The sequence below is a fragment of the Petaurus breviceps genome, unplaced genomic scaffold (genome assembly GCF_028583685.1).
Source record: "Petaurus breviceps papuanus isolate PSGF00001 unplaced genomic scaffold, PetGlider_PUasm1.0 90604, whole genome shotgun sequence".
Lineage (NCBI taxonomy): Eukaryota > Metazoa > Chordata > Mammalia > Diprotodontia > Petauridae > Petaurus > Petaurus breviceps.
The window spans coordinates 5,819,194-5,846,256 of record NW_027187285.1 but is presented as its reverse complement, the minus strand read 5'-3'; the positions used below and the strand labels follow the sequence as shown (position 1 = coordinate 5,846,256).

Here is a 27,063-nt window from a genome sequence, read left to right as displayed (position 1 = left end):
GAAAATTCTGCAATGACTTTCAAGTGCTGCCTTGCGTCCTGACTGATAGTTTCGATTTAATCCTCACATAAAAAGAGTTTGGCTTATTTTACCCACATGAATTAACCTTGCACTTGACCGTAATAAAACTAGGCCACCATTTTTCTAGCTTTTTACCCTGTGTGAGATCTTTGGATAATTTATCTTTACCAGCCTGACATTTCACTTCCTAGAAAGCATATGAAAATCTGGGAAGTTTCACTGGGTACTTTATTCCTATTTAAAAGAATATGAAAATCCCTCATGTAAAATATGTCCCTTTTTTCATTTGTCTAAAATTTTTTTCTATCTCTGACAAAAGACCTCAGTTCCAGTGTGACAATTTTTCCCCCTGGTGTTCAGTTTCATTCAGTAGAAAATTACATTCATTGATTATCTTTTATGCTCATGGATAATCATCTCCTCAAAGAGCTTAATCCAAATGGGTGGAACAGGCAAGACCACAACTCTAGAGTAAACTTTTAGAGCTTAAAGGAACCTCAGGGATCATTCTCTCATTTAATAGTGACATACTAACTGATAAGATACCTTGCTAGAATTCAAAGCACACTGACAAAGTCTTTCATGATATACTTGTGGATAAGAGGAAGAAATGTAAAGTGGAACACAGTAAAGTTAGATGGATTTATAGTTGGTTAAACAATGATACCCGAACGATTGAATGATAATGTGATGCCAACTAAGAAGAAAGTTTCTAGGGGCATATCACAGGGCTAAATATAAATACTCGCTTTCAATAATTTGTAAATTATCTCATTCTCCTGCATATTCAGTCTTGCTTAAAGTATTCTCTCCCCTTAAACTATGAAGAATCATTTAACAGTGGAAGTAATGTTAGATTCCAATCAAGTTTGTGCTATTTACAGTGTAACTCTGGGTGAGTGGAATGAGAATTAAAAAAAAAAAACAATTGATGCACATTGCCTAGAGCCATGGTGAACAAGGGTTCATAATTATAATCCTTTTCTGTTTTGGGAAGAAAATGTAAGCTAAAAAGAAGGGAAGGAGTGAAGAGTAGATTATATAGGAAAGTGAGGTACATGTGCTTTACTTCTCGGCTTCTTACTGAGATAAGCTTTTTATCTTTTTAGAAAATAATTAGCACACAATTAATGTGTGCTAGTAGAGATTTCTAGTGCCAGTAAGAAAAGCTAAGGACATAATAAAAAGTTTGTTTTTATCATGTTCCTGTTTTTAATAGTTTCCACTAAAAGAAATGGTAAAGACCATTACTTTCTATTGAATCTTTGTTCTCGGTATACAATTATGTTCAGATAACTTTGATTTTCAAAACAAAACAAAAGATGACAGGGACCCATCCATACTCTCCATATATCACGTTGCAAATTTGAGTTTCTTTTGGTGCCAACTCCTTATTCACCATTTGTACATTGTGACTTTGTTGTTGTTAAGTCCTATGGGGTGCAGGTATGTTCTCAAGGGTAAAGTATATCACGTGGGTGGTGCCAACAATGCTGATTCCTCAAGAAAGACTTTTTAAAAGCTATACTGGGGGGAAGGTGAGGATCACAGAAAAGTCAGGATTGCTGCCTGGAATGGATGGGACAATGGCAACAGGAGAAAACAAAGTTGCCTGAAGGCAAGGGTTATTTCATTTTTGTCTTCATATATCCAATATCTAGTATAGTGCTTGCAGAGTAGTCATTTAGCATGTTTGTTGAATTGTGTTTTTACTGAATATGGACCAGGGAGAAGAGGAAGAACTACTTAGTCACAGAAAATGATCTTACGGTTAGAATATAAATGACAGATAGGAGCTGATTAACCATGATGAGTAGTAAGATAGCAAGAGGAACTGGTAGTTCTTGTTGAGTCCCAGGCTCCAGTCCAAATGAACTACAGATGTGGTTCCTGGGAGAGCTGTGGGTGGGAATGCAGAGTCACTTTCAGCAATCTTGAAAACTCATGGGGAACTGGAGAGGTCTTGCATGACAGAAGGACAAATGTTCCAATTTGGGGTGGAGAGGGAAGGAACAGAATAGGAGTCTGAAGAATCAAAGTTAACCAGTGTGTGGGAAGATGGGTCACATTTGACCCTTTCTGAAATAGTCAGTGATGATGGGTCTGCAACAAAACCATCTACTTTCATCTCAAAACCTTTTCCCATTTCACCCCTTGCTAATCATAGAAACTCCTAAGTTATTTACTTTTGAGTCCATGTTGGCTCATTATGTCCTAACCATTACTCAGTACAATTGTGAGCTTGACTTTGATTTCTGGAAAAATTCTAGAATCAAAGGCTGGTTAGTGACCGTCTAGAAATGGTGATCATAAGGAACAGCTCAAATTAGACTAATCTCATTTGCTTTTTTGATGGGGCAGATCAAGGGACTGCCACAGACATAGCTTACTTAATCTTTCCTGTTATTTTTGTGGACAAGGCAGAGGTATAGAGTCTGGACAAAAGTACAATTACTTGGATTGATTCAGAATTAGCTAAGTGGCTGGATTCAAAGAGTAGTAATGAATGATTCAAAGTTGACTTGGAAAGAGGTCTCCAGGCATTTGTACATGGCTCTGCACTCTTTAATCTATTTGTCAAAAACTCAGATACAAGCACAGGTGTTACGTTTATTAAACTTGAAGGTGATACAAAGTTGGGAAGGATGGTTAACACAGTGGATTAGAGTTAGGATTCAAAAGACTATTGGGATGGTTTAATAAGATAATATTTAGGGGCAGCTAGGTGGAGCAGTGAATAGAGCACCAGCCCTGGAATCAGGAGGACCTGAGTTCAAATCCAGCCTCAGACACTTAACACGAACTAGCTGTGTGACCTTGGGCAAGTCACTTAACCCCAATTGCCCTGCCTTGCCCCCTCCAAAAAGGAGGAATAAAAAAGATAAAATTTAATAGGGACCAATATAAAAATCTTTACTTGGGTTAAAAAAAAAAAACAACTTAAGTATAAGTTGTGGGATGAATAGCTAGATTCCTACAGTTCACCTGAAAAAGATACTGAGGTGTTAGTGGACTGCAGGTTAAACATGAGTCAATAATATCATCTTAGCCTACACTTTTCCATAATCAGTTCCAGCTGCTAAATTTTGGAAAAGACATCAAGAAGCTTGAGAGCGTGCAGATAGGGGCAACCAGTAGGATGAAAGGTGATCAGTAAGTTCATGCCTCATGAGGACTGATCTTAGAAGCTGGGGATATTTGCCTGAGAAGAGAAAACACATCGGGGACAGGGTATGTCTTCAAGAATTTGAAACTCTGTCATGGGGGATGTTCTGCTTGGTTCCCCATGGCAGGCCCAAAAGGCAGAAATAGCATGTTCCCATTTGCCAAAGGTCTTCACGTCAAGGACAAGTGACAAATTGTTGTAGAGGAGAGTTTTATTCCAGGACAAGTTGGACGTGGGGCCTCTGAGCTTTCTCTAATTCTTAAATTTTGTGATAGATATTACATTCTTTCAGGATCCTCCACAGTGCAGGGAAGAGCCTCATCTCAATAGGAATTCTCAGTTCATAAAGATACTTAAACACAATACACAGCCAGGATTAAGTCATGCTCACCTTCAACTCTCTTTTTGTGCAGTGGTGGCCGTCCTTTCTTATTCCTTACTGATGAAGCTTTGCTACTGCTGCTTCCACTATTCACTGACATTCTGTCATCTTCTCCTCCAGTGACTAACGAGTTTCTATAGGAGATGAGTGGAAGCCATACATCTTCCCTCCTTTCCATCATCTGCTCTGTCAGGAATTTCTCTAGGTAAGAATGGCTAAAAACATAGGAAACAATATCCAATAGTTTCTTAGGGAAGTAGTTTGTCTAGCATTGATTTTATTCTTCTGTCATTACCAAGAGAAATTATCTAAATAATTTTGTATCCTCTTTTGCATTCTAAATTTTCCTTAGCTTTCCCCCTTTTCCAACTTCAATATTCACAAGTTGCTGTATGTTGGGACCCTCAATGTCACAAGGGTTCCCTCCTAACTTTTCAACATAAGACAGATGAATCTTTCAAAGATGAAGATTTATCACTTTCCTTTGATACTGTCATTTTATGCTCAAATCAGTGTAGGATGACACCTCAGACCTCCAAATTCTCTCCCTCTTTACAGTTGTATAATGGAAAATATTCTGGACAAGGAGTTAGAAAACTTGGGTTCCAATTCCAATTCTGGCTCTATGCAATTGTAGGGTCAAGTCATTTCAGGTCTCTGATTCTTATAATAGTTTCTTCATAGGGAATTTTGGATAGTAATATTTTACTATGTACAAGAATTGTTAGGAGGAAGGTACTATGTAATTCTTAAATTTTATATAAGTGTGAGGTATTATTTAAAATTCCCTTTTACATGATCATAGTTGAATTTTCCTATAATTTATAAGAGGAGGGCAAGGTGCTGCCTATAAAGTCACTGTAATGAAACACAAGGTGACTTTCCAGGTACTCTTTTTAAAAGTAGAAATAATGCTTCTAGTTGCAGTTTCTCTCTGCTACAGATTTGCTGCAAACCCATATATGGCCTATTTTTTTTCGAAATCATTTTCTTTCTTCAATCGTATTTTAAAAAGAAAATTACTGAATTCAATAAATCTCAATAACAAAAATAATTTGTTTTCTGAAAATTAAAATGATATTTAAAAACATAGTACAAACAAATTTATTATTACAGTAAGAGCAGGGTGTATGATGGCTAAGATTATAGTAAAATAATTTTAACTTGTTGACATGCTCAATTACCTTGTGTAGCCTCAAGAGGGCTAGAAAAGATTCTCTGAAAGGTCACTAGTAAAGGATGTCTACATACAATGGTGAATAAAAAAATAAAAAGTAATACTTAAGAAGGAATCATGGTAGACTATCAATTACAAACATGAGTATGTTTTGGGAATTGAAAGTTATGTCTAGACCACAGATTCTTTACCACTACCAAAGGAACTATTTGCCAAAGTGCAACCATTTTGAGGATAGCCTAACAGTCTTCATTGAATTCAAAGAAAAAATAAGTCACTTACACTGTCTTTTTGTCCTGCCGAAGAAGTTTAGAAGAGAATTCACTTAAAACTTCAAGGAAAGCCAGGTTGGGAGGTGGATACTCTTGTCCCTTTTGATTTTGGTATTTGAAAGCAAATTCTATGCCATCTCTGTAGTAATGAAAAAGAATGCATATTATAAAGGGCAGTTTTCCTAATGTCATTAATACCTTATTTTTCCCTGATGTATTTTCCTTCTTTATCTTTACCACTGGTTACTTGTACTATGTGAAATTAACTGAAAGTTTATTTTATGGCATTATTATGTGAGATTAAATTCAAGTAGACAAATAGATGGCACATGAATTCTTCCTCTCTAAAAGAAACATTTTAACAATTTACAAAGCTTTATTTATTATCCTATTCCAATCACTGTACTCTAGTAATGTGAGCACTAGAGTAAGCAAAAAGAGGCAGCATGTAGGAACAGGAAAACTAAGAGTTAGGAGACCTGAAATAAATACCTAACACTGGTGATTATCAGGCAGGTGAACAAAAAGAATTTATTAACTGCTTTTAGCAATAGCAATATTACAAGCTGGTACAAGTCACTTAACCTTTCTGAAAAACGGTGATAAGACTTGTGCAACCTATCTCATAGAGCTGTTATGAATGAAATGCTTTGTAAACTTGAAGTACTATATCAACGTGAAATATATTATTAGATATATTTTAAGGTGGTACAGAAGGTACAGTGCATATAAAGTGGTACGGTAATAAAGAAAGAAGTGAGGAGAAACAGGAGATGAATTTATATAATAACAACACAGAAAAGAAACCCCCTCTAAAAGCTTAAGAACTCTGAGCAATACAATGACCAAACATGATTCCAGAGGACCAGTGATGGAGCATGAGACATATATTTTGGATACAATAAACATGGGAATTTATTTTGCATGACATTTTTGTGACAGTTAAATTCAGAATTAAAAAAAAAAAAAGAAATGAAAGTAGCAGTGTATACAATGAAGAATTCCAAGCCCAGGAGTCCAAAGACTCCTAGAGGAGAGCTCTAATTTTGACTCAGCCCTGAACTAGCTATGTGACATAGGGAAAGTCATTTAACTTATCTTGGACTTAGTTTCCTTGTCTGGAAGTTATGGGGTTAGAGTAAATAATTTCTAAGGTCTTTTTCAGTTCAGTGAAATTAAAAAAAACTTCAGAGTTCCAGAACTTATGAGTCTATGAATTGAAAAATGGATGAAGTATCTATTTAAGAAAAATAGTTTTTGAAAAAAGAATAGAGTCTTTATGTAATAAAGAGTCTCTATGAAATAGTAAAGTTTTATTCAGTCCACTAGTTTTTTTTTTTAATTACATTTTATTATTTTTCTCAGCTCTGAATTATCTTTCTCCTATTGAGAAAGCAAGATAAGCAAAAAAAAAAAAATTACAAAGATGTATCGTCAGTCAAGCAAAACAAATCCTCTCACTGGTCACATTCAAGAAAAAAAAATATACCTCAATTTACACTGAGTTCATCACTTCTCTATCTGGAGCTGGATAGCATGTTTCACCCTGAATCACTTGCAACTATCGCTATGTCATTGTGTTGACCAGAATTCCTAAGTCTTTACCATATTCTCATCCATGTATATATTGTTCCCCTGGTTGTACTCGTTTCACTTTGCATCACTGCATACAAGTCTTTCCAAGTTTCTCTGAAATCATCCCCTTCATCATTTCTTTCTTTTTTTTGCATTTTTTTTTGGAGGGGGGAAGGCAAAGCAATTGGGTTTAAGTGACTTGCCCAAGGTCACACAGCTAGTAAATGTGTCAGGTGTCTGAGGCTGAATTCAGTTTATAATTCCTTGTGAATACAAAAAGAGCTGCTATCAATATTTTTGCACATGAGTCCTTTTCCCTTTTCTTTTGATTTCTTTGGTGTACTAGTAGTAGAATGACTGGGTCAAAGAGTATGCATGATTAAATGGCTTTATGGATATAACTCCAAGTTGTTCTTTAGAAAAGTTGGACCAGCTCACATTATAGCTCCACCAACAGTGCATTAGTGTACTTACTTTCCCCACAGCCCCCCCAAGTATTTGTCATTTTTCTTTTCTGTCAACTTTGTCACCTCAGAGTTGTCTTAATTTGCATTTTTTGTTTTTTTGCTTTTTGGAGGGCAACTGAGGTTAAGTGACTTGTCCAAAGTCACACAACTAGTGTGTCAAGTGTCTGAGGCTGGGTTTTGAACTCAGGTCCTCCTGACTCCAGGGCTGGTGCTCTATTCACTGTACCATCTAGCCGCCCTAATTTGCATTTTTCTAAGTATTAGTGACTTACATTTTTCACATGGCTAACAGTTTTGATTTCTTTTTCTGAAAATTGTTCATATCCTTTGACTATTTATCAATTGAGGAATCAGCTCACTTACTTGTGAAGTGTTGCAACTGCTTCCCTGGTCTTGATTTGATCCAGCCCAAAGGTAAGAGCAAATCTGCGTGCCAATTCTTTAATGCCACTGACATGAGCAGATGTCCTGTCCAAGTTGGGGCCTTGTTCTTGAACAAGCTCATTAAATAACTAGAGGAAAGAAAATAACGGTCTAAAAACCTATAGGCTTTATCTTCCCCCTTAGGTTATAATCTTTCTCAATTTCTATAGTACCTTGGGGGTAGTGCAACAGATTTGTGTGATTAAGTGTATAAAAATCCAAGAAATTATTATAATATAGTTTTATTATAAAGATGGAATGTATATATATATGTGTGTGTGTGTGTGTGTGTGTGTAATATTTTAGTTCTGAAAGAAAACTGTAAGACTGTATAATTTTAACTAGAGTGCAACATTAGAGAATTTGGAAGGATTTGCAAAGCAGCCTCAATCAAACAGACCTGCCTATTCAGCAGACAATTTTCACTTTCAGAGGGGCCTACCTCCTTACCTTATACATTGTCCTACCCAATTGTTTCTACTTTTTCTGTGTGTCAATGAAGATACACTGAAAAGTGCTGCAATATGCTATTTGTAAAATTTTGGCATTAACTGAAATCTCAAGAAACCCACTCTTGGTGAGCATATGTGTATTTAGAGGGAAATAAATAATGTATCTTTTTGGAAAGTCCAGGTCCTACATCCTGCTAGTTAACCTCAAGTCATTTCCCCCTCATCTCTTTAACAACATTGTCCTCCTGGAGCCGACCAGGTGGGGGATAGGCTTTTTCAGTGTCACACTCCTCAGAGTTCTGTGGAGACTAATCCTAAGTGGTTTTCTCTTTAGATTTTCTATTGCTTGGTGTACAGCTACACTTCAACAGTCACAGCTTGAAGTTGAGCCACCTGTACTGTAGAGAAGTTGGAAGATTCACTTAAGATTTCACTGGCCTTTTTCTTTGTTTCTACTATAAAATATCACCCTCTATCCAAGTTATGTACATTTGAAATTCCATGAACTTTTTACTATTTTACTTTAGGGTGATTTTTATTTTGGGAGACAGTATTCCCTTTAATCAATGTGAAAATTAGGTCAGTTATTCCAGAACATAACTCTCTTCTTTCCCAAATTTATTACATTGCTCAATTTCATTCAGAAACTAGAAGACTTGGAGGAATTGTGAGATTCTACCAACTCTAACCTGGGTCAAAACCACTACTCTCAGAGATGGGGCTGTTCATATTTGGACTGTGGATCTTAAAGATAAACTACAATCTTTTAATTCCTACACTTCTCATAAAATATATTTGGGCTGACACTTTTTTTCGGCATTTATTCTGCACTTTGGTATCTCTAAACAGAAGGTAGACAAGAAAAATAAGAAATTTTCTGTCATGTGAGGAATTCTATAAAGAAAGTAAAGAAGTAAAGAAAGAAGGAAGCTGGATCTATTTGTAGCAATAAGATCTTAAAATTACCTATGAATTAAGATGATCTCTTCTATACCCCTTCCCTCCCTAATTACCATAACTAAGAGTAAGTTAATAGAATTATTTACTTGTTTGTGTTTTACTTTTTAAATGGAAAACTGAACATGACAATCATTATTTCCAAACCGATAGCTTTAGCTGGTTAGGGAGTAGAGAAGTGTCTGTGATTTCGTCTGCCCTAATTTTTGAATGTGGATTATAGCAATGTCTAATGCAAGGCAAAGACATATATTTATGTTGGTGTGGGGCAGAAGGAGACCACAGGAATGATTCTGTATTATAGCTAAAGTTTAGATTTTTCTTACCTGCTGTAAACTGAGAATGAGGGTTTTTGCACACTGAATTTTATCAATCTGCCTTGTTTTACTCAATGTCTCCTTAATGATGTCACCATAGTCATTGTAATACTGTGAGGAAAAAGACAAAATTGTTTTTGAGAATGTAATTTAACTGACAAACTGTATAATGAAAGGGAGGGGAGGTGACAGAGGGTGAGAGAAAATTAACTTCCTTATATTTCTTCATATTGAAATATTTTGTTGAGTATTAAATATTGAAATATTTTAAAGGCATATATTTCCTTCCAAGGAAATAATTTGTACTGTCCATTAAGAACTGTTGCAGGAAACTAAATACCTGCTCAATACAGAGTACTAAAAATGTTTCTTTACTCTCAGATTTTTTCTCAACTAGAAAGATTGAGAAAGAAGACAAATTACATTTCCAAGTGAAAAAAGACGGAAAAAGATGAGTTTGTATTTTATTATTCATCAATACTCATTAGGCATTCACAAAGTAGTAGACGCAGAAAATACAAAGGAGGCAGTCACATTCTCAATGAACTTATATTTGTTAGTTATAGCTAAGTAAAAAAGGTAACTACTTTAGATTAAAACAATATTTATAGTTGTAGAAGTTTCAAAGACTTCTATAAGTCTCTTAAGAAGTAACCAAATGCCTGTTCCAAGTGCATCTGGCAATAAAAATAAATCTACTCATCTCTCACCATTTATCCCAAATACTGGATCACTAAAGTTGCCATTATAATGATATGGAAATAGTCACATATGCTTGAGAGTTGGATAGCTAAGCTGTTTGATTTAAAAACTAATTCTGTAATCAGTCAATCTACAAGCATTTAATAAGCATCTTCAGGATACAAAAAAAGAAAAAAGGAATAGTCACTATCCTCAAGGAACTTATATTCTATTGAAACAACACATGTACATGGGCAGAAATAAAATATGTGCAAAGTAAATACAAGGTAATTTTATGTAAGGAAGAACTAGTAGCCAAGGAGGAAAAAATAATCAAAAAGGCCTCATGCTGTTAAGAGTGAGTACTTACACCAAGCTCTGAAGGAGGCCAGGGATTCTAGGAGGCTTGGGGGAGGATGATTGCCTTATAGGCATGTGATACAGCTTATGCAAAGGCACAAAGACGGGAAATGCTCTAGCATGTGGGAGGGACAGTAAGTAGACTGGTTTACCTAAACTACAGTATGTGTTAAGAAAAGTTAGATGTAATAAGTCTGACAAGGTAGGCTGGGGCAAGATTTTTTAACGGTTTTAATATTTTAACAAACTCTTAATATAAGACTTGGCCAACATATAAAACATAGAAAATTTTTGCCTATATTTATTAGTAAATAAAAACACGGGGCAGCTAGGTGGCGCAGTGAATAGAGCACCGGCCCTGTACTCAGAAGGACCTGAGTTCAAATGTGACCTCAGACACTTGACATACTTTCTAGCTGTGTGACCTTGGGCAAGTCACTTAACCCCAATTGCCCTGCCTTCCCCCTCCTAAAAGCAACAAAGAAATAAAAATTAAAAAATAAAAACTTATAGCCAGCTCCTCTTATTGAACTATAATTAGTTTATAATCAGCTTATTCATTATAGGATAAACCCATCCATCATGGATCTGCAACCTACAGATCTTGAAGCCTGATCTGGTAGATCAAGCTATTTGGCCTGACCATGTTTCCTTCTCTGTTAGTTTCTTCCTTTTGGGCTCTTCCAAGATTTTGAAAAAGCTGCTGACCCTTTTCCTTTTTTTTTTTTCCAAAGCAATTGGGGTTAAGTAACTTGCTCAAGGTTACACGGCCAGTTTTTGTGTGTGTGGGTGTTAAGTATCTGAGGCCGGAACCGATCCCGAGTCCTCCCAACTCCGGGGCCGGCGCTCTTACTCACTGTGCCATCTAGCCGCCCCAAACCTTTTCCTTCTTTACTGTATGCCCTGGGAAGATGTGGCAGAAAGAACACTGGAAGAGTAGCCAGAGACCTGGACTAGTCCTAGTTGGCTAGAGGACAGCCAAACCTTGGATAGGTGGCTTTGCTTCTATGGGACTTAGTTCCTTGATCTGTAAAATGAGGGCATTTGATGAGATGGTTTTAAGTTCCTTGATCTGTAAAATGAGGGCATTTGATGAGATGGTTTTAAACTTTAATAGATTGATATTTCAAACCTCTGTTGCCTCTCCCCCAAATAAAGGATAAACTCAAGGTTCTGAGGAAAAGTAGTTGATCCTCCTGGTAAGGATATAAATCTTATTCTATAAAGTCTATAAAGTGCTAGATAATATATATTGGTTATTTCTCTCTCTCGCATCTACTCAGAAGCCCAAAAGAGAACAAAGTCACAAGTTTGTCTGACTCAAAGTCTTCAACAAAGACCAACCTATCAATTAGCAGAGAAAAAAAAAGGTCATCTATTGTTATCCTTTCCATTTTTAGTTTGAATGCCAAATGTCTCTAAAAGCTAAGAAACAAAGATGTGTACCTTCATGTAGTGTTTGAAGATGTCAGCAGCCGCATGCATGTCTACAATGTCATAAATGATAAGTTTGCTAAAGGCTGCCAAAAGGTTTCTTCTCTTATGTAAGGCCTCGATCTTGTTAGCTTCGTCTTCCTCATCACCCTCTAATCAAAGGAGATAAAAATGAAATTAGGAATCTCAGTTCTCATTTCAAGACAAATTAGAAACAATTTCTGCATGAAAAAACTAGTTCTTGATTTGCTTTTCATTAAAATTTTATTTAAATCTTCAAAACAGTTTCAGTTTTTGAAGGAAAATAAAGTATTTTTGTTTGCAGTATTTAATAAGGATTTGTGTTGCTATTATTTTAATTTTAGGGTGGCATAACCGTTTGATCCAAAGTACACAAAAAGGAGGAAATAAGACTGTTATTTCCTTCTAAAAACTGCCCAGTAAATGTTTTTCAGTTAAAAAAAAAACAATTATAATAAAAAGTGAATGTAATAGAATGGAGGCTGCATGATCATGTGTTACAGTGTTATAGATAATTCATCATTTGGGTAAAGGCTGGACCAGACAAACTTTGAAAAACTTTAGTACTGTGAATCTTTAAATATCCCTTTATTTTCACCAGTTTCAATTCAAATTAACAAACATTTACTATATACAAGTACTTGCAATGACTTTGACACAATGTCAAAAATGAAAACTTGCTCTTGAGAAATAGGCAAAAATTTTTTAATTTAGACTTACTACTTTGACAACAATGTCAAATTATGTTTCTTGTGTTTTAATTTCTTAATGTATAAAGTGGGTTCAGAAAGTATTCCTTTTCAGAAAACTGATAAAAGAGGTAAGTTTAAAGGAGTGGGTTTGATCTGAGGAGATCCCCTCCAAGTAAGTTCCTCTGTCGAGTGTGGATATGCCCATGGGTATTTCGCTAAGACAATTCTTGATTAGGTTTTCGTGATTAAGGCTGCCCCAAGATAAATTGGCTGGTTTGGAGACTTCTCTTGGTATCTCCTAAGGAATGACTGAGGATGCCCATTCCCTCTAAGATGACTGGAGGAGTCATTCATTCCTCTGTTCTAGCCTATGAAAAAGAACTAATAGTCCTTGTGCCTTTTTTTCCCCTTTTAGTTGTATCCCTCTTCCCAAGTGTAGGAGGTAGGTTGGGGGATGGTAGAGAAGCACACAGAAGCTACCTGAATTAGCTCATATGACCCAAGAGAACAGTTCACAATGTTCTGAACTCTTGCCTCCTAGATACAGAAGGAGGGAAATTTCCTAGGAAGTGTGGCCCCAAATCTCCTATTTTAACAGAGAAGGGAGATTTCTTGGGCAGTGCTATTCTTGGAGGTTGTCTTGACAGTAACCCCAAGCTCAAGAGTTTGGAGATATGAACTTGTAGAGAGCAAAGTTCCCGAGCAGTGGGTCATTTAGCAAAAGAAGAGGCTCACTCTTACGTCACTGTGGCTGAAGAACAGTATGGAAACTAAAGTTAGGACGTGGAGAAAGTAAGAGACTGAGACAAGTCTGCACAACTTGTGCCCCAGAACACCTGCAGCATGCCAAAGGATGTTCTCTCTACATTTTTTGAGGGCTGCCTGAAATCCTTTGGTATGCTGCAAGCCACCAAAGGGCCATAAACGGCCCACAGGCTGCAAGCTGTGCAAGCCTGGACTAGGATCTTACTTGCTATCACTGAGAGTTATCTGAACAGGGCAGATATGATAGAAAGAAAGGACACCTGTCCAACAGTCCTGAAATACTTGTCTTTTGTTGGTCACAGAAGGCATGATAAGTTTGGGATAGATTGTATAGAGGAGAGCTAAGGCTTCAAAAGAATGTCAGAATGTTGTCCTACTGGCAAAACCAGGTTCAATTCCCTTCCAAAGGGAACAGATTTTGGGCTACTGCGAGACTTTATATATTTAGGATTCTGTTTATGGGCTCCTTTGAGCCTTCTGAATTTTCTTTTAAGTGAAATTAGGATTGTCTCTGCCTGATAAGGCATTTGCTATCTGGCATGCTTGAATGGGAGCTGGGGGTCTTTCCCTTGCATCTGTGGACATCTAGATATGAATATATTCTGTATATTCTATCCAGAATATACTATGGGTAGGTGCATACAAACTAGAGAGACAGTGACCTGATTGGTCCAGCTTTTTAGATCAGATATGGTCACTGTGAGCCCAGCCCAGGAGGGTGCTGGGTCACGGGTTTCATGAAGATAAAACACAAAATTCATTGATTCATAGCCTCTGACACATTATCAGACTCATTTTCTGAGTGATAGCATTAGTTTCTGCTTCTTTTTAATCTTTATTTTACACACTTGTTAAAACTGAAGGTTTATGTTGATTAAAGCTCTTTATATTTGCACATCGGTTTATTTCTTGAATGGGTGTATTTTCAGATACATTTTAGAGCAGGAACCTCTTATACTTAAATGTAGAAGAAGGAAGATTCTAAAGTGAGGGAGTCTGTGTTTCACAAAGGTTTTACAGGAGGAATATGTCTGGCAGAACCCCAAACAACATCCTTAGGTTTTTGGACAAACAACTTATGATATTTTTGTCTTCTATGACATCCTGAAGTACCTCTTCATGGTTGTGAGCGCTGCTTGTTTTGCAATCGGGTCAAATATATTAGTAATGTTATTATCCCTTACAAGTATTCACATGAATATCACATGCATCAATATTATTGAAAAATACATTTTTTCCTGTAACAATATGGATGTTGTCTTTCACTGCACCTTTTTTTGTTTTTATAAGTAAAGAGTCATTCAGATTCTTAAAACAAGTGATTTTACTGGGCCTTGTGGCAAGAAATGTCTGATAAAAAAATCTGTTGTGTAATTATAATGACAGTTTGGCTCTAGGAGAGATAAGAAAATGCATCCCTCTTCATGGGAGAAGTGTGTGTACAGTGGCAGGGGTATGAAATATTATATGTACTGTTAGACAAGGCTATGTTGGTTTTGCTGAATTATTTTTTTAAGGTCTAAACTATGAGGCAAGTCTCCTTTAGGTAGAGGCATAGAAAGAGGGTAATCAGAAATGAACGTGATGTAAAAACAGAGGCATGCTCTACTGTTTGACTCAGATGCTGTGACTGTTGATGAGAACACTAGAAAAGTTCTTAGAAGCCATTTGGGGAAATCAAAGCTAAGAAGTAACATAAAAACACAGCTAATCTTAAACATCTCATCTATCATTGTAGAAGATCACTAATCACAGGAGAGCATTTCATTATCTACAAGCTTTAGAGTGGTACATTGTTTTTTTGCTGCTTAAATGTTAGCTTTCTCAATATCTTTATTGCTTTTCATTTCTGGACAATATTCCTATTATCTGAACTTTTCCCACATGTATATACAACCCAATCTCAGTTTGTCATGAATAGATTTCTTTCCTGTTTTAAAAATTTACATTGAATTGAGAGACTACTGTCTAGAGTGAGAGGAAAGCCTTCATTCTGGTTTATGAGAAGTAGGAAAATTCTGAGACAAATTTCAGCTCTAAATATAGTAATTTTGTTTCACTGTTTAGTTATACTTTAAAAATCTTAAGTTTAAAGGAAGATACTCAAAAATTTCAGTTGAAGGGGTGGCTAGGTGGTGCAGTGAATAGACCACCAGCCCTGGAGTAAAGAGGACCTGAGTTCAAATCTGACCTCAGACACTTGACACACTTACTAGCATGTGACCTTGGGCAAGTCACTTAACCCCAATTGCCCTGCCCTCCAAAAAGCACAAAACGAAACAAAAAAACATAAAAATTTCAGTTGAGTCTGGTAATGAACTCAACACCCAGTATTTATGGTTATCTTTTTATTTGTGAAAATTTCCCTCAAAAGAAGTCTATTGTGCATAGTTTTCTCCCTCAAATATATCCTTTAACCTGTTGCTCAAAAGACTAACAAATGATGTATATTTGGGAGAACTACATACCTTAACCTCTTTCTTTTAGAACGAAATTATCCTGAACCTGCTTTAATTAGATGGAAAGCAGATTTATCATAGGAAAAAAAATGACAAAAAAAAAATCAATCCTTTCCCCACCATCAGTGGTTTTCTGACTGTCAATTTTTCCCCACATAGCTCTTCTGGAGCTATTAAGACAAGACCAACATTAAAGATGATAGTTATAAATACCCATGCTTTGGTTCTCTTCATCTTGGTCAATGAAGACATGGTCCATCACAAAACTGAGGAGCTCAGACTGCAGTCCAGTATCTGGATTAAACACCAAAGGCTGAAGGCCCTCCCTGCCCCCTGTCATTAACTGGTGGCTGAAAATCATCAAGAGGTCACAAAGCAACATGAAAGCCTGGAATGCAGAGAGATTCATCATCAATATATTGGAATCAGAATCATGATTCTAAAACGAGAAAAAGTCAAATATACTGAAAACAACTGAATGTTAGGAGAAATTTTTTGAATTTTCCAATTCTGTCACATGGGTCTGGCTTATGTCAAGAATAGCCACATACTAAATTACAGAAGTTAGCTATGAGTTTAGCAACTAATTTACACATGAAAGCAATTTCTTCGATTTGGTTGTATTAATTCAGACAGTAAAAAACAATCTTGTCAAAACTTATAAGACTCAATTTTGCTGAGTTGAGTCCAATCATGAAAATAAAGAACTCCAAAGGAAGAATGACTTGAAGGATTCTGACAGCAGCCTAAAATAAATTACATATAAATTTATCTGAATGAAAAAGTTCACAACTGTAAACCTTATAGTAACCTTTCCAATGTTATTCTACCTACAGATACTTTCTAATGATTATAACACCAAGGCATGACAAATCTTAAATAGTTCAGAACTAAACAGAATTTTATGCTAATACTTTTTTATTTTTATTTTTAATTTTGGATGAATTTTTTACATGAAATAAATATTTTAACAGCAACTTTGTGGAAGAACTAGAATTTATGCATTCGTTGAAAATTTCATAAAAATATCCCCAAGAATGGAAGGTATTCCAAAAGTTTGTTTCTAAGTTGTAATATAGAATCCATCTTTCAGAAAAAGGCAGTATTATAATTGGTCGCTAGGTTGCTTGGCTATTCCACAAAAGACTATTTTTACATCATAATGTTGTTGAAATAGGATTGTATACTTAGCACTATACTTCAGCTACTTAATGAGTGGAATAGACTTTTGTGGGCAAGCTCTGAACTTAACCACTTTTTCTAAAACTGTTAACATAGAGAAAATATATTCTAAGGTAAACAGCTTGTAAGTGCTTATGTCAGTGGCCACCTGCCACAAGAGGGAAATGAAACTCAGGGAATTCTTGCATCCCTGACTGCAAATAGGCTGACTTCCTGCTGTCTAGAAGAAAGGAAAGCAGAGATCAGGTAATACTTTCTCCCTGGTTGTTGCTCTGGGCATCTCCAGACAGCATCAATGAAGATGTAGTAGCTGTGGGATGTTTGTTCTCTAAAGCTCCAGATTGGAGGCTGGGGGTTGGGAGAAGAAGAGAGGCTCTCTTTACTCCCAGGAAGGCCAGCATTCTGTATGTATGAACAGATGTTTGTGAGTAGGTAGTTGGCAATTCATAGAGTAATTTATCAAGATGAAGAAGGTAGGCATGAAGAGCAAAAATATGTTAAAGGAATAAACAGGAAGGACGCTACTATGTGTCAAGGTATGTAAAGCAGTCTAGGAGAAAAATTCAATTGAATTTAATGAGAATTTATTGAGCACCTAAATGTGCAAGACACATTATGTGCTAGGTGCTGGGGATACGAATATAAAATGAAAAGGTCTGTGCCCTGAAAAGCTTATATTCTACTTGGAGACAAAATATTTATGCAGTGATATAAACACAAGATAATTTGAGGTGGGAGAGAGCACTTAACAACTAGAGGGATGAGGAAAAAATTTCAAAGGTACTTATGCTAAACCTTGAAAGAAACTAAAGATTATGAGATACAGGCAGAGAAAGTACATATAAGGCAAAAGGAAGGAGGTAGGAGATGGAAGGCCAAGTTCTGGAAATAGCAACGAGTTCATTTTGGTTGAAATATGGATTATGTGAAGAGAAAGAATATAAAAGTACTTGGAAAGGTAAGTTGGAATCAGACTGGGAGTGTTTTTAAATGACAAGGTGAGGTGGTTTTTGTTTTATTCTAGAAAATAGGGAACCACTGAAGATTTGTAAGCAGAAATCTGACATCATCAGAACCTGTACTTAAATAAGAAAGTGAAAAGAAACGTAGGATAAAGTGACTAAATTCTTGCATTTATACTTATGCTTCTTAAGCATTTCAGCTCTGAGATTGTGAGTTATAGACTCTGATGCTGTTCCTTTCCCGAAGGATAAAGCAGTTCCTTGAGCTTCTGTCTCCCAGAAGGAGGATGATGAACCGTCAAGCACATTTCCGCACGGTTCTCCTGATGTGCCTCATCAGTGGCAACAGTGCTGAGAGCTTTCAACTCTGCTGTTACTCATGTTAATGGTCTCAGAGACCCATAAAGGCTCAATTTCAGAGAGAGAAAGATAAAGTAAAGGGAATGTGCAGTTCTGACTATCTTTCCTCATCTCTTCCAGGTCAGTAGTAAGCAACTGGGTGCTACTCATTAAGTCTTTAACAAAATTAATTCCCTAACCTGCTTCTATGGTCAGAAGGTACACTTAACAAGGAGGGTCTATGTTATGAAAAGACTGGTCACAAAGAAAGAACTGAATTGTAGTGAAAATGTATTTTACACCAAAGCATTTTGAGCAAGGAATTGTGATAATACATTTTCTGTCCTTGTGCATTTGAATGTGGCTACAGGGAAAATTTAACTGACATTTTCTTACCTCTTCCTTGACTGGGGTGTTAACATTGGATAGGCACTGCTGGCAAACAGCCAAGAAGGATTTCACAGTTTTCCTCAAAACCAACAAATCGTCCTGAAAAATATGTTCATATCATGAGGTATTATTCAGATATCAATGATAGTTTCCTTAAAAAGTTACAGAAATAAAGATGAACAGAAAATAGCAAATTCAGTTGTTCAAGGCAATCTGTAAAACCAATTTTATTTTAAGAAGTTATGCAGAAAGTTAATTCCCGGTTAATCTGTATTAATGTAAGTTGATACAGATAATCTGTGAAGCAAAATTTATCTGAATATGGAATAATTTCCTACCTATGAGAGTCAACCTTTCTAATTAGGTTTTGTTTTAGTTGCTGTTAAAATGATTTTGTATTTGTGGAACACTTCATTAACAAGAGAAGGAAGCTTGGGAACACTCTGGGAGGAATAGGAAGCCATTTAATCAATGACTCCTATTGAGGAAATGAGCTAAATGATATAAAAAATGTAAAGTGTTCTCTGCTATGACTGTGCTAACAATTTTGCTAGACAGGACTAATGTACATTAGAAAATTGGAGAGCAAAGAAATATCCTGTTTTGTGTTAAAAATTCTAAGTGCAACGTAAGTTGAGAGAAAAAAGAACTCATAGTAGCTGAAATCGTTGGTGATGACTCTATGAAAGAGGCAGGATGAAAAGCAGTAGAACTTAGAAAAGAAGAGTCAAGAAAAGGAGGATATTCCCAAAGAGGCTGAGGGAGGAAGGAAATAATGTGAACACAGGAAGAGAAGCATGAATGAATATGGTGTACATGTATGTGTATGTGAAGCTAGTTATGATAATGTAATAAAGAATTAATAGTATTAAAATAGAATAGTGGACATCAAGTCTGAATGGAGAGAAGGATAGGGATAGAACAGATGTGAAAGTAGAATAGAGTGAGCGCAAAGACAAGGAAGATTGAGACCCAATAAATACATCAATGTAAAGGAAGAATAATAAGCACAAAACAATCAAAGATGAATGTTGAGAAATTTTAAAGAACGAGTTTGGTTCCAAAGAAGAGATATGCAAAACAATCTCCTCGAATCCTTCGCAGAGGTAGGGGGCCAGTTGTATAGAAGAGTGGCTATGACAACAATTTTTGGGGGATGTATTGATCAGTTTTGGTGATATTTTTCCTTCTTTCTCTTAAAAAATTTTTTTTTGATTATAAGTAATGATTCTGTGTAGGGAAAGGGAAGGAATATGGGGGGAAATTTAGCAGGATATAAAACCAAAAGATAATAAAAAAGCTATTTTAAAAAAGGGATCATTGGACAGGCAGTTTACAGAGGAAGAAATTAAAGATATTTATAAGCATATGAAAAAATGCTCTAAATCACTATTGATTAGAGAAATGCAAATCAAAACAACTCTAAGGTACCACATCTCACCAGTCAGATTGGCTAAGATGACAAAAGAGGAAAATGACAAATGCTGGAGAGGATGTGGACAAATTGGAACACTAATACATTGCTGGTGGAGTTGTGAACTGGTCCAACCATTCTGGAAAGCAATCTGGAATTATGCCCAAAGGGCTATAAATAATTTCATACCCTTTGACCCAGCAATACCACTTCTAGGGTTGTATCCCAAAGAGATCATAGAAGTGGGAAAAAGACCCATATGTACAAAAATATTTATAGCAGCTCTTTTTGTGGTGACAAAGAATTGGAAATTAAGGGGGTGCCCATCTATTGGGGAATGGCTGAACAAGTTGTGGTATATGCATGTTATGGAACACTATTGTGCAATAAGAAATGAGGAGCAGATGGACTTCATATTTATCTGGAGAGGCTTATACGAACTGATGCTGAGTGAGAAGAGTAGAGCCAGGAGGAATTTATACACAATTACAGACACAACATATGTGTGATGACCAGCTTTGATAAACTGGACTCTTCTCAGCAATCCACAATCATAAGTCAACCCCAAAAGACTCATGATGGAGAAAGATGTTTACATTCAGAGAAAGAACTGAGACTGAACCCAGATTGAAGCAAACTACCTGCCCTTCTTATTTTTCTTGTTTGGTTTTGTTTCCTCTTTCCCATTCTTCATTCCATCTGTTACATTCCTTCTTTATAACCTGAGTAATGCCTAATGAGAAAGTATTTGCAGATACTATACTAGATTGTATGCTGCCATGGTGGGGGAGGGGAGAGGGGAGGGAGAGAAAATTTGAAACTCAAGGACTTGTAGTAATAAATCTTGTAAACTAAAAGTAAACAAATTAAAAAAGAAAAAAAAGAGAAGAGCTTCAGTTTAGTGGTGCAGGCAGAAGCCAGATTGTAACAGGTTAAGAAATGAATAGTAAGTAAGGAAATGGAAGCCATAAATGTATACAATCTTTTTTAGGAGTTTAAAAGGGAGAATAGATATAGAATAATAGGCATGGCAGGTTCAAGTATAAGTTTTTTTAAAGGATGGAAAAATCCTAGGCATATTTATAGGCTGGGAGAAAAGAATCAGTAGATAAGGAGATATTCCAGAGGAAAAAAAGAAATGCTAAAAGTCAGTAAGTCCCTGTGGAGAAGGTTGGGGTGTATGTGTTCCTGCTTGGGTGAGGTGTAGTGGGGGACAGACAGGATTAAGAGTACAAGTAGAGGGGATAGCTTGGGCAAGGAGATGAAATGGTTGACAGCATCAGTAAATGGAAGATTATGAAGTGTTCTGAGGTGTGGTGTGGGGGAAAAGATTGAGCTCTTTTAATCAGGAAAACAGAAGATGCGTGGGTTAGTACAGTTGCATCACTGTCACTTTCTAGCATCTTATCTTCCCATTCTCCCTTCTAAGAAATAAGCATAGTCAAGCAAAATTAATCAATGAAGTGGTCATATCTGAAAAGATATGCCACATTCTGCAAGTACTGCCTACAACCGGAATTGTAGATTTTCTCCAGGAGCATTCAAGAGTAGGAAAAAAGAAGGCAGATGGTATGAATGATCTAGGGTTGGAATTTGGCAAGGTACAAATGAAGATAGGAACACGGGTCAAAGGGATTTGAGGGTAACAGAGTGTTATGTCTGAACTCATCAACCACAGGATCAATGGTTGTCAACATTTTCTTTCTAAAAAATTCTGGTTTAAGCACAAAAAGTGAGTAGATGATATAGTGGATGGAGTGTTGGCTTAGAATCAGGATGACCTGAATTAAAAAACTGCCTAAGACACTTACTATCTATGTGATCCTGCATAAGTCATTTAACATTTTTGTGCCTCAGTTTTCTTATTCGTAAAACAAGGAGATTAGGGGAGGCTAGGAGGCGCAGTGAATATAGCACTGGCCCTGGGGTCAGGAGGACCTGAGTTCAAATCCAGTCTCAGACTACTAGCCATGTGACTTTGGGCAAGTCACTTAACCCAAATTGCCCTCCAAAAAGCAAGCAAGCAAAAAAAATAAATATAAAAACCAAACCAAAACCAAAATAAAAAAACAAGGGAGACTGAACTCAACGACCTCAAAGATATGGAATCCCAGTCAGCAAGAAGAGGTGAAAACAAAATCCAAGTTTTACGACTCTATTCTAGTGTTCTATTCATAAGGCAATTTCCTCCTTTAGTAATTCTTTCATTTTACTAAAAATCATTTAACTTTATAATGTTGACAACCTAAGTTTGGGCAGGCTGCCAGTACTTCAGTCTGACTGGAAAGTTCTTGAAGGTTTTTGGACAAGTTGGAATGCTTAAAATTCTAAAGAGATATTCACAGATATGAGTCAGGAAGACACCATGGAAGAATAATGCAGCACTTGTTACTTGACTTTCTCTATGCATCAATGTTAACCTTTGTTGTGTGTGAGTCTTATGCACTGCCTTGCCCAAGATCTTAGGCAAATATTTGAACTGCCCAAATTCACCTAAATTATTACAAACTTCACAGATTTGGAAAGAATCTTAGGGACCAGCTGATGCAAGTACCACTTAAAACGAAAATTTCCTTTGAAATGTCCCAGGGAAGTGGCTAGAATGCATGCTAACACCGCTAGTTATGATGGCTACACCTACAGTATGTGGGAATTAGGCATCCCTGGAGCTGACTTGTCAATGTTCAAGTTGAACATTTACACCTTGGAAACTGGAAAAAGCTACAAATCAGGGCTTTATTGATTGCTTTGTTGATTGTCTAATCTTAAAAAGGTGAAGAAGGAAATGCTAATATGACAGATTAAACTAAAACGTATGTCATGCAACCACAAAACTTGAATACACTGGTAAAATTTCATTACTATAACTATGACCAAAATATTTTCATAGCAAAGTGTGTGCCAGGGTTGAAGGCAGGAGCAAAATCTAGTAATATTCGTTGTTAATGCATTATCTTTTGTTCTATACATTTTAAGAAAAACAAAATAAAAACTTGGAGGCAATGTGTTTCAGTTATCTGCAAAGTGTTCTCTGTCAAGGTTTTACATTTTGGAACATGGATATTCTCAAGAGCGTATCTTTTCAACTATGAATGTTACTTCTAAATTGTTTATCCATTTTGCTTCCATTTTTATATGAAGATTTCAAATGTACTTTGTTACATTAATAATCCATATAATTCATGACAGACTGCCTTTTACTTGGTAGAAGTTTGAGTTAATTCAGGATTAACACCAGTTTTTAGGAAAAAGAATTTGTTTTTCACTTACTTTCCTGTTCCTACCAAGAGAAGACAGGTTCCATTCAAGAAATCATTGGTTTTCTCTTCTCTTTTCACTTTGTCCTGAATTCTAGTAAATTTGGACAGTTTATAATTTGATGAAAAATATGGCATCCAGGCTTTTTTTTTAGTTATGAGACTGATATGATTTATATATATATATATATATATATATGAGACAGATGATTTTGAAATTATTCTGCTTTGACCTCTTTTCCATATCAGCTATCTTGGGAGAGGATACCTTATATTTTCTTTTAAAAATGTCTTATTGTGTCTTGGAATCACTGAATTTTGTTTAGTCTAATTATAAATTTTTTAGGAACTCAGCTACTTGGGTCAGGTTTTCTATCTTCCATTCTAAGCTATTTGTTTTGCCTCTTTGTTTTGATTTTTAGTTCCTAATTCTTCTCCACCCTCCACAACCCACCAAGAAGGGAAGTAATATAATACCCAGACATATGAAGTGATAACAAAACATCTTGGTTGTAGGAAAAAACAAAAAAATAAGGAAAGTAAGAGAAAATATACTTTAATATACACTCAGAGTTCATTAGTTTTCTCATTAGAGGTGGACAGCGTTTTCTATCTTAAGTCTTCTGGAAATGCAGATCACTGTACTTATCAAAGTCACGAAGTCCTTTACATTGTTACAATATTGTTATCATTGTGTATAATGTTCTCCTCCTTGTGGTCACATCATTTTGCATCAGTTCATGTAAGATGAAATTACCATCTCCCTCCTTGTCATCTGTTAAAGCATCATATTATTCCATCACAATCATATGCCACAAGTTGTTTAGCCATTCACCAATGGATAGGCATCCTACAGTTTCTAATTCTTTGCCCCCACAAGAAAAGCTGGTAGAAGTATCTTTGTACACGAGTTCTTTTGTTTTTCTTTGACCTTTGTGAGAGTATAGACCTAGTAGTATTGCTAAATAGGATGTGCCCAGTTATAGCCCTTTGGGTATAATTCCAAATTGTTTTCACGAATACTTGTACTGCTTCAAAGCTTTACTAACAGTGCATTGGTGTCTCCATTTTTCTATATCCCCTCCAGCATTTGTCATTTTCCTTTTTTATCATGTTAGGTAATCTCATAGGTGTGAAGTGGTACCTCACAGTTGTTTCATGTACATTTCTCTACAGGACTACCGATAATTGATTTCTTCTTCTGAAGCCTGTATGTTCATTTCCTTTGATCAGTTATCAACTGGAGAATGGCTCTCATTTTTATAAACTTGACTTAGTTTCCTATATTTCAGAAATAACACCTTTATCAAAAAAACTTATGCTAAAATCCACACCTCTCCACAGACCCACCAAATTTCCTGCTTTCTTTCTAATTTTGGCTGCACTGGTTTAGTTTATGTAAACAATTTTGCCTCCTATGATCTTCTCTATTTTATCTGGTTAAAAACTCTTCCATTATCCACAGATCTCATAGGCAATTTTTTCTATGTTCCCCTAATTTTCTTATCCTAATATCTTTAATGTCTAAATCAAATATTCATTTTGAACTTATATTGGTATATGGTGTGAAATGTTGGTCTATAACTAGTTTCTGCCAGTCTGCTTTATAGTTTTCTCAGCAGTTTTTGTTGAATAGTGAGTTCTTGCCTCAAAACCTTAGACAGTGGGGTTTGTCAGGTGTGGGGAACCTGTGGCCTCAAGGTCACATGTGGCCCTCTAGGTCCTCAAAGTGTGGCCCTCTCAAAGTTTGAAAACAAACTTCACAGAACAAATCCCCTTAATAAAAGGATTTATTCTGTCAAAAGGTAACACCCAAGGGCCTAGAAGGACACATGTGGCCTAAAGGCTGCAAGTTTCCCACCTCTGCACTAGGTGATCTTGTGCCTAATCTATTTTGTTGATCAATTATTTTATTTTAAAAAATTTTTTAAATTAAATTTTACATTTATTTTTAGTTTACATCATTCATTTCCACAAGATTTTGAGTTACAAATTTTCTCCCCTACCCACTACCCCTAAACAGAGATCCTACTGTATACCCTCTCCCTCAATCTGCTCTCTCCTATGTACTCCCTTATGCCCTGTCTGATTTTCCAGTGCACAAGATGGATCTCTATACCCCAGTGCCTGTATATATTATTTCCCAGTTGCATGTAAAAAGAAATAATAACAATATATTTTTTAAAATATTAGATTTAAAAATTTTGAATTCCAGATTCTTTCCCTTCCTCCTTCATCACCCACCCTTACTAGGAAGATAGGCAATTCAGTATAGGTTGTATATGTGTAGCTACGCAAAACATTTCCATAGCAGATATATTGTGAAAGACTGACTATATTTCTCTCCATCCTATCCCGCCCCCCACTTGTTCTATTCTTTACTTTGATACTGTCCCTTTTCAAAAGTGTGTGCTTCTAACTTCCCTCCCACCAACCTGCCCTTCCCTCCATCATCCCCTTCCTGCCTACTCTCCCGTAGGGTGAGATACCCTATTTAATGTGTATGTCATTCCCTCCCTAAGCCAAATTCAATGAGAGTAAGGTTGACAAATTCCCTTTTGCCTTCCTATTCTTCCCCTCCATTGTAACAGTTTTCCCTTGCCTCTTCTATATGAGATAATTTGCCCCATTCTGTCTCTCCCCATCTCTTCTCATTATATTCCTCTCAATTTCACTTTTGAAGTATCATCCTTTCCTAGTCAATTGATCCTGTGCCCTGTCTATGTATACCTGTACACATACATATACAACCTCACATATGTATTCATATGCCCATATACCCTCCTATATACACATATATATACACACACACACATATACATTTATATTCCCTTCGACTATTCTCCCACTGAGAAAAGTTTCCTAAGTTACAATTATCGTTTTTCCATGTAGGAATGTAAATAGTTCAACTCTGATAAGTTCCTTATGATTTCTCTTGTCTTATTGCTATAGTTAGCATTTCTTATACGATATTGAATAGTAATGGTGATATGGACAACCTTTCTTCAATACCTGATCTTACTGGAAAGTCTTCTCGTTTATCCTCATTATGAATAATGCTCTTGATTTTAGATTTATATTACTTCATTTTAACAAAAGCTCCATTTGGGGCAGCCTGGCGGCGCAGTGAATAGAACATCAGCCCTGGAGAGAGGAGGACCTGAGTTTAAATCCGACCTCAAACACTTAACAGCCATGTGACCTTGGGAAAGTAGCTTAACCCAAATTGCCCTCCAAAAACCAAAAAACAAAAAAGAAAAGCTCCATTCATTCCTAGAGTTTTTTTTTTTAAATAGGAATGGGTATTGTATTTCATCAAAAGCCTTTTCTGCATCTATTGATACAATCATAAGTTTTGTTGTTTTTGTTGATATGGTCAATTATGTTTATAATTTTCCTGATACGGAAATCCTGGTATAAATCCAACTTGGTTATAGTGTATGACCTTAGTGATACACTTTATTTAAAGTTTTTCTGCATCAATATTCATTAGGAAAATTGGTCTATACTTTTCTTTTTCTCCAGTTTTGCTCTCCTGAGTTATGGCAATAAAGTCATATTATTATTTTTCATTTTTCCCCTTCAGAGCTCTCATTTCACCCCCCCCCCCCCATAGGGTTCAGTATCTTCTGTTTATTCATATTTCACATCCCCAGTTGCTATTTGGGATTTCACTCAAAAGTGAGCCTCTGTCTCCTATTACACTCATGGATAGGATAAAGTCCTCTGCTGCTAGCTTTCATGTTACATGTTAAGTCTGGGCTCAATGCACTGGCAGGATTCAGTGCCCATATCAGAGTTCTATGGTTGGCTTATTAGGGTACTTGCTGTGGGTTTTGGTTCCCTCTGGTGCTTCCCTAGTTAACATGCTTATTTGAGTTTGGAAAGGATTTCTTGG

General features: G+C 36.2%; 1 protein-coding gene across 5 annotated transcripts in view; it reads right to left on the bottom strand.

Moving 5' to 3' along the window:
- STAG1 (STAG1 cohesin complex component) overlaps positions 1-27,063 on the bottom strand; it is a 385,691-nt gene that overhangs the window by 11,775 nt on the left and 346,853 nt on the right. For all 5 annotated transcript variants that reach the window (XM_069063916.1, XM_069063915.1, XM_069063914.1 and 2 more), the window contains 7 exons: positions 18,501-18,593; positions 15,835-16,009; positions 11,697-11,836; positions 9,219-9,320; positions 7,424-7,572; positions 5,029-5,157; positions 3,579-3,784 (listed from right to left, as the gene is read on the bottom strand). In XM_069063916.1, coding sequence (XP_068920017.1) covers positions 3,579-3,784; positions 5,029-5,157; positions 7,424-7,572; positions 9,219-9,320; positions 11,697-11,836; positions 15,835-16,009; positions 18,501-18,593 — 994 coding nt within the window. The remainder of the gene's footprint in view (positions 1-3,578; positions 3,785-5,028; positions 5,158-7,423; positions 7,573-9,218; positions 9,321-11,696; positions 11,837-15,834; positions 16,010-18,500; positions 18,594-27,063) is intronic.